Source organism: Macrobrachium nipponense, chromosome 44 (assembly GCF_015104395.2).
Source record: "Macrobrachium nipponense isolate FS-2020 chromosome 44, ASM1510439v2, whole genome shotgun sequence".
In the NCBI taxonomy this organism is placed as follows: Eukaryota; Metazoa; Arthropoda; class Malacostraca; order Decapoda; family Palaemonidae; genus Macrobrachium; species Macrobrachium nipponense.
In genome coordinates this window covers 49,174,785-49,183,504 of record NC_087221.1, presented here as the reverse complement: position 1 = coordinate 49,183,504, position 8,720 = coordinate 49,174,785, and the positions used below count along the sequence as shown (strand labels likewise).

The window sequence follows — 8,720 nt, the reverse complement described above, 5'->3', positions numbered from 1 at the left end:
CCTTCGGGAGGGATATCTACTTAACCCTTCGAGTCTCGGCCCCCCCTCATCTCCAAACCGGTCCCACCTACAGACCTATGTCCGGGGATCAGCAAAGGACAACGCTCTTAGACAGGAGATCAAGACCATGCTGGCGAAACGAGCTGTAGAAATCGTGGAGGACCAGTCACCGGGCTTTTACAGCCGCCTCTTCCTAGTGGAGGAGGAAGGCATCTGGGGCTGGCGTCCGGTGATAGACCTCTCTCCCCTGAACCGCTTCGTTCGCACGACGCGGTTCACGTTGGAGCGGCAACGCTCGGTGCTCGACTCGATCAGGGGGGAACGATTTTCATGCTTTCAGTGACTTGAAGGACGCGTATTTTCAAATACCCATCCATCAGTCCTCCAGAAAGTACCTCCGCTTCATCTTCGACGGGACGGTGTACCAATTCAGGGCACTTTGTTTCGGTCTCTCAACCGCCCCACAGGTGTTCACGCGAGTGTTTCACTCTGGGTGTCGGCTTGGCCCATTCGCACGGGATACGTCTGCTGAGGTATCTCGACAATTGGCTAGTCCTGGCGAGCTTCCCGCTCGCAGTTGCTACAGGACAGAGATCGACTCCTCAAGTTTTGTCGCAATCTGGGGATCGTGATAAACTACTAGAAGTCCGATCTCGAAACCCAAGCAGAAGATGAAGTACCTGGTATGCTGATAGACATTCGGTAGCAGGGCAGGTCTTTCCCGCAGACTTGCGTATCAGCAAATTCAGGGAGGCAGCCGGCCGGTTCCTGTCTCGGCAGGAACAGGCAGCACAGCAATGGCAAGTCGTGATCGGCCATCTGTCGTCACTCGAGAAGTTAGTCCCTCACGGGCGTCTTCACCTGCGGTCTCTCCAGTGGAGGCCTAAGGGAGAGTTGGTCTCAGGCCAAGGATCCTCCTTACTTTCCCGTGGCTATCACGGACAAGGTGAGGCAGGACCTAGCCTGGTGGCTCGACGACAAGAACCTCTTAAGAGGAGTGCCCATACGCACTCCCCCCCCGGAGATGCTTCTGTTCTCAGAACGCATCGACCGAGGGATGGGGCGCACACCTGGAGGAGTTGCTGACTGCAGGTGTGTGGGGACCATCACGAAAAGCACCTTCACATCAATGTCCTGGAACTCAAGGCGGCGTTCAACGCTCTCCAAGAGTTCAGGACCGCTTGGTGGGACACTCAGTGGTGTTGATGTGCGACAACACCACAGTATGGCATATGTCAACAAGCAGGGGGGGCTAGTGTCTCTTCCGCTCCATCAGTTGACGGTGCAGGTGCACGAGTGGGCCACGGCTCACTCGATAGAGCTGTCAGCACGCTACATTCCAGGCAAGAGGAATGTAGAGCAGACAAGCTCAGCCGTCGGGATCAGGTGATAGGGACCGAATGGTCTCTACAACCAAGACGTAGCGGAAAGGCTCTTCAACCTTGTGTGGGGGCGACCGGTCGTAGACCTGTTCGCCACCCGGCACAACAGAAAACTTCAGTTTTCTTTTCAGCTGTGCCGGACCCATGGGCAGCTGCAGAAGGACGCTCTCCAACACCCCTGGGACAACCTCTTCGCTTACGCCTTTCCTCCCTTCTGTCTGATTCGGAAAGTGATCAGTTGAGCGCTGGTCACTCCCAATCTCAGAATTGATCCTGGTGGCTCCCAAACGGCCTCAAGCCGTTTTGGTATCCGGACCTGCTGGCTCTTCTTGCGGACGCACCGAAGAGAGCTACCCACTTGGCACAACCTTCTAGCCCAGCCACACGTAGACGGTACCACCAAGCAGTCCAGTCCCTTCAACTTCACGGCTGGCTGTTATCCACCATCTCTTGCGAACGAGAGGCTTTTCGCGTAGCGCAGCTACAGAGCTGGCTGGACACGTCCGACAGTCCTCTGCAGCTGTGTACCAGGGGAAGTGGGCCGTCTTCTGTGGTTGGTGTCGTAGACAGGGTCTGTCTCCTCTCAGAGCCACTCTTCAGCAGGTAGCGGACATTTCCTCGTTGTTTCTTCGCCGACCGAGAAGCTCCTCTCAGTACCCCACAGTTCAAGGATATAGACGCCCGCCCTGGCTCTTTCCGTCCTAAAACTGCAGGGGGACTGGACATCTCGAATTCGTTCGAGATCTCCTTGCTAATGAGGAGCTTCGAAAGGTCTTGCCCACCAGGGAACTCAGGCCCCCTGCGTGGGATGTGATCTCGTACTAGGAGTTTGACTCGAAGACCCTTCGAGCCACTCCGAGAGTCGTCAGACAGGGATCTGACCCTGAAAGACCCTCTTCTTGCTGGCCCTGGCATCGGCGAAGAGAGTAGGGGAACTACATGGCCTTTCTTATGATGTTAAACACACCAGAGGCTGGGGATCTGTGACGCTCGATTTCGTCCCGAACTTCGTAGCTAAGACTCAGAATCCGTCGATCCCTGACGACAGGTTCGAGTCTTTCACGATCCCCTCCCTTCTGGACTTCACCGCTAACGATGCGGATGAGATGCTGCTTGTCCTGTGAGGCGCTACGGCGCTATCTGAAGAGAACTCGACATATCCAGGCCTGAGTAGTAGAACGCCTCTTCGTTAGCACTGGGGTTACCAAGAAAGAAGTTCCAAGAACACGCTTTCTTTCTGGCTGCGTGAGGTGATCAGGAGAGCGTACGAGGCTGATGGTAGCGACGACATCCGTAGCTCCGACCGAGAGCCCACGAAGTCAGAGGTATCGGACCCTCCTTAGCGTTCCGTAAGAACTTCTCCGTGGCGCAGGTCCTGAAGGAACAGGTGTCTGGGCCAACCAGACCACCTTCACGTCCTTCTACCTTCGGGATATTGCCCACAAGTCCTTGGATACTTTTCCTTGGGACCTGTGGTGGCTGCTCAACACGTTGTGTAAGCTTACCCAGCACCCGAGCAGGCAGAACAGAACAGCTCGATTCCTGGTATGACTGGGAGAATGAATGTGCGAATGAGAGAGTGACTGGCTTCTCTTCACCATCTTTCTCTACCTCTACCTGTGGGCAGAGGGATACGGTCGTTACCACGCTGGAAGGGAGTCAGATGCAGGTAAGCTATTCAACAGAGCTCCATCCTATCTCTTTAACTAGAGATAGGAGTGTATATCCACCACTTTCTCCAACAAGGGGGAGGAAGTGGATGCCTACATGAGACAAACCCATTACTTTACATTTGCTCATGTAAAGGAAAAAGTTCTTACAATGCTGGTACAAAGAGATACGCTTGCCTCTCTCTTAGTACTCGGCCCAGAGGTCTGACCATTGATCCTGTGGTGCACACCCCGATCAATCGGACAGAGGCTTGGATCCCTCCCTCGCTCTTACGACCAGGGAGGCATTCCAGGGATGGACGAACACCAGTCTGTTCATCAAAAAGACTCAGATTCCTCCCACCAAGAAGTGAGTCTTCCTATTGTTAAAGGACCGAGGGTTTGTATTACGTATCGGAACAAATGACAATTTGTCGAAAATTGCATTTTTCCTAACTATACAAACCTGAGGTCCTTTACATATAGTCCCTCCTCATGCCACCCCTCACTCTGCGTATTTTGCATGGGCCAAAAGCAAAAGTGATTTGTTTACCTCCAGCTGCGCGACGATCGGACAAGCAGTTAACTACCGTTCTCCCCTTGTTCGAAGCTTACGACCGTTCCAGCTGCCGCTAGCTACTTCCTATTGTTAAAGGACCTCAGGTTTGTATAGTTAGGAAAAATGCAATTTTCGACAAATTGTCATTTTTGTGGGGTTGTGGGTCTCGGGTGGTTGATTTGTGTTTGGTTGTCGGCGGTGGTTGTGTGTTGGCTAGCCTATAGCCTATATCCAGTGGACGACAGCACAGCCTAGTCCTAGGTATCAGAAGCCAGCGGTGAGTACCTGTTTGTGTTTTTTGTTCTGTATGTAGGTATTGGGGCAATTGTCCTGCTGTGTTTTTTAGTGTTAAGTGGAAAGTGTGATTGAGGGTGGGTTTGATAGCCAGGCAGGTTAAGTTTATGTGGGGAGGTTACTTGTTTTTGTGATCCCGCCACAAGGTAAGAGCCATTGCTACGTCCTTGGCTTTCAACAAGAATATGTCACTCCAGAATCTGATGAAAGCAACATTCTGGAGATGCAATTCAGTATTCGCGAACCACTACCTTAGAGACGTCAAGATTACTTACGATAAGTGCTTCGCGTTTTTATGGTTGTTTGAAAGAGGATGTGGGTAGGCATCTCTTTCTATTCGTATTGCTAACATTAGAATGGTTAGGTGATCTGTTTGTGCTAGAGCTCCCTGCATTGGTAGTGGTCAGGCTCTGTCATTTAAGAGGGAGAATCCCCATTGACATGATCCGACTTGGATTCTACTGAGTAAGCGGATATCAAATCCCTTCGGTAGACCCAAAGAGTCTTTTCAGCTGTAGGTCACGCACTCGCTGTAGCTCTTCAGGCTTTGCAGACTAATAGACAGTACGTATGAAGTCTTCAGCCTAATCAGGTAAGAACCAAGGTTTGTTAGTATCCTACAACAGATGTTGTTTCCCCTTTTTCCTTGTTAGCTCTGTCTCTTTCCTTCCACCAAGGGTGTCAATCAGCTAAGTATATATCTGGCAGGAAAGTTCATGTACAAAAATGATATTGTTATTTTACAATAAAGTTTTGTACATACTTACCTGGCAGATATATACTTAGCTTACGTCTCTGACGTCACGACAGAATTCAACACTCGCGGCAAACGCGACAGGTAGGTCAGGTGATCTACCCCACCCGCCGCTGGGTGGCAGGTGTATGAACCAATCCCCCTTTCCACCCCCTTTCCAGTCATATTTTCTCTTCCACCTGTCTCCTGAGGGGAGGCTGGGAGGGCCATCAATCGTATATATCTGTCAGGTAAGTATGTACAAAACTTTATTGTAAAATAACAATATCATTTTTCTGCGTCCTCTCATAATTTTCATAAGCGCCTCGGTGGCGTGATCGGTATAGTCTTGGCCTACCACCTCAGTGGCCGTGAGTTCGATTCTTGGGCATTCCATCGAGGAGTGAGAGATGTGTATTTCTGGTGATGAGTGAACTCTCAACGTAGTTCGAAAGTCATGTAAAGCCGTTGGTCCCGTTGCTGAATAACCACTGGTTCCATTCAACGAAAAAGCACCATACAAAGAAACAAACAAACAATGTTCATGTACATTTTGATGTGATAAATTTGCAATACCAAGATAATCTTGGCACAGTTAGTGGATCTGGTGTGATTGGCAGTGGGCCACAATATCCGGAGTATCATTGGAGTGCATAATTGATTGATTTGATTTGAGGTAGTTATACAGTTTATGATTTATTTAAACTGCTAATTCACACTTGACATGTGCCACTGTAAAACAAGAGAAGCATTGTAGTATTTACAGTTGCTACAATGTTGAGTTTCATAGACATATTTGAGTTTTTCCTATGAATTTTAATATTTGAAGTCATTGAAATGATAGTACAATATTTTTAAAAATTGCTTTTGGATTCCCCTTAAGGGACGCAACATGTCTATCCTTGGAATAGTTTGAAAATTTGTTGTCTCAGAAGATAAACTTTAATTGGTTGTGCAGTTGACCTTGCATAGTTAGTTAGAAGTAATTTGCATGGGTTGTAGTAAATTTAAAAACAGCTGGTGAAGGTTCATACATTTTGTTTTGTTAAAATTCAGATAAATTTGATAAACATTTTTTGAATTGGTAAACATAAAATAGCCGTTTTCCCTCTAAGAGGAGCCTCGCAGAATCATTTCACAGTAACTCTTCAGAAGGGAAAATGTGATGATAAATACAATATCAGAAAAAGAATTATATTGCTTTCCTAATTTGGGACTTTGATATTGCTCTTAAGTGTACAGTGGTCATTACAAGATTGCAGTTGTAGCATGTTTCACCTCAACTGGTGTGTGTTTTCCACAGGGGAGTCTTCACTGCAGTTGGAATAATATATCGGGAGCAAGGGATCCTGGGCTTCTTCTGTGGTCTAATACCACGTTTACTTTGTGATCTGACGGCTCTTTGGCTTGGCAAAACACTAGCTCACGTAATCAACAATTACTTAGTAGAAGACAGAGATCTCAAGCAGTATGTCTCAGCATCAATGAATGTAAGTACATAATCATGCCACTTACAGATTTTTTGGTCTGGTTATCGTCATCATTCACTATGTTGTCAGTGGTATTGCAGTTAGAGACTACGTAATTATATTAATTTGACAAACATCTCAGAAATTTCTCTATTCATGAAATATTTTTTCCTACTCTTATGTCATTGAAATGTATATATATAAAAGTTATTTATGGTAATGTCTTATGCATTAGAAACCTGTACTTCATGTCTTTAACATGTATTTTTCTCCGTGTGCAGTTTCCTTGCTGCAGCACTGGTGTATCCACTGCAAGTAGTGTCGAACTGCATGGCCATTTCGGGAAGTGGGTAAGTTGATGGATCATTTACTTGTTGACATGTGGGTATTCTAATTATTGTCATTACTTTTCATTCAGAGTATTCTGGAGTGGGGTTATGTAGATTATTCATTACATGTCCATGTCGTAGACAAGAATGGCCTGTTCGGAGACATGTAAGAATTACTTGCTTATGTCTCTCTTTGGTGTGATGAACTCCATTTTCCAACACAAGGTTTTGTTTTAATTTATTACTTTCAGGTTCTTCACTCCACATAGTTTGCCAGACTACCTATTGTGCAGCTGCTGGACATCACCTTTTTACTACTACTTCCTTTGCAATTTCATCTTCCCACAGCACTCTGGCTATCACTGTAGATTACATTACTGCTTACTAACAGGATATTTTTATTTATTTTATTTTTTTTTTTTTTTTATATAGTACCTGGCTTCACAACCCAATATATTCCCTGAAATATTTTACCTCTTCAAAGAATTGCTTTTGTTCAGAACATTGTGCTTCACTTTCTGCTCCTCCTTATCTTTTGTTACTGTATTGAGTCCTGCCATTACAAATGTTTCAGCATCCATGTGGCTGTTTTCCTCTTTTTAATTCACTTCCTTTCTTGTTACCACAAGCTTTGTTTTGTGTGTCAATGATGACTTCAAATTTTTCTTCTCTTCTGTTTTTTCAATGTATATCTACAACCTCTTCCTCTGGTTTTGTTATCATCACTACGACATTGGATCTATTGGCCCCGGGACCTTCATATTTGCGAACCTTAGTAATTTTCTCCATTGCTCTTGATAGACAACAAAGGATTCGGGGTACTTGAGGGACATCAACTTCCAGCTCAATTTTCTTTGGAACTTCCCATTTTTAGATGTATAATGCTTTAGGGTAGAAACATCATTAGCTTGTAACCCCCTCTGTGCATGTAGTGAGTACTGTAAAATTTATAATGTGCAGATGCTGTTAAACAGTGCAGTAGTATGTACGTAGATCAACCACTTATGACTTAACAATACATATTACGTTTCATATGGAATATGTAGGCCATCTTCTGAGTTTGGAAATTGGCAGTTTGGTTGACCTACACAGTAGTGTTGTCAAGTAATTTATTTTCATATCTTATCTGCAGATTGGTAGCTGGCTCACCTCCCCATATGCCAGTGTTTGATGGCTGGATTGACTGCTATAAACATCTACGACAGATTCGAGGACTGAGCGTGTGGGCTTCTTTGCTGTGGCGCACTTATACTGGCCCATTGCTCTTAGATGGAGTCACAAGTATACCTTCTGTAGATATGTTTACCAAAAGTTAGTTCTTCATCAGGCTTTAATAAATATTGAAGGTAGGGCACTTGATTGTATTTGTATTAATTTGTCAGTTCTGTTCAAAAGAACAGAGATAGTCACTAAGTTAGTGTATAGGAGATATCCTGATTGGAAGCAGTTATTTATTTAACTTACAATATTTATTTTTCATAAATGGAACATTGTGACTTAGGAAGTTATGTGTCATGGTGTCAACTTTTATAAAGTAGTCAGATTTAATTTAAATAAGCAGTGACAGTGCATCTTTTAACATCCTATGGACTAAGTACTGTACTTAGATTTTTACCGTTCAGTAGTTTTATTAGCATTATTTCTTTTTCTACCAATTTAACAGGATTTATGTACACAATTTGTGATCGCAATGAGTAGAGGTGTAGTGTAAGGTTTTGTACACCGTCGCAGTTTTTCATTGGCAATACTTTTTGTCCAAGTACTATTGTAAAAATTTATTTCTCAGAATTGCTTTTTAATACTTGCCCTACCCTTTTATAATAATAGTACATATTTGTATTGGTTAATAAGATTACACTTCAAGGACCACATTCAACCCTATACCTATATCAGATGTAAACTTATATGTTTCAAGTTACTTAGGAATAGAAATAGGCGTACCACAGGTTGTTTTGTGTATTGACTGAAAGTATAAACATTATTTCGCATCTATTAAAGGCTGAGTGAAATCGTTTTATATTCATTAAACAAGATGTTTCTTGAAGTTTTAGGAATGTTGAGTTTTTGTTCATTCTATTTTTGAATGGTAATACTGATGTTGCATTGTTCCTGCATATAGTTCAGATATTTAAACATTGTTGAAGAAAGTGTTCAAGAGTGTTCTGTATAAAATGTATATGTTAGACTCTAGCTTAAGTACCACAGCTTTTGCACCCTAACTGAATTTAAGGGTTTGTACAGTTCATTGTATACTTGTAGGGTATTAATAAAAAAGTTTTTGTTTTATTCAGTTATTGATTACCTG

The 8,720-nt window shown here is 44.3% G+C and overlaps 1 protein-coding gene across 1 annotated transcript; it reads left to right on the top strand.

Annotated features, from left to right (window-relative positions):
* Positions 1-5,509: 5,509 nt before the first annotated feature.
* LOC135203989 (mitochondrial carrier homolog 2-like) lies at positions 5,510-8,291 on the top strand. Its single transcript, XM_064233913.1, has 4 exons — positions 5,510-5,527; positions 5,886-6,107; positions 6,369-6,436; positions 7,548-8,291. The coding sequence occupies exons 1-4, from the start codon at positions 5,510-5,512 to the stop codon at positions 7,729-7,731; spliced, it is 492 nt and encodes a 163-aa protein (XP_064089983.1). The 3' UTR covers positions 7,732-8,291.
* The last annotated feature ends 429 nt before the right edge of the window (positions 8,292-8,720 follow it).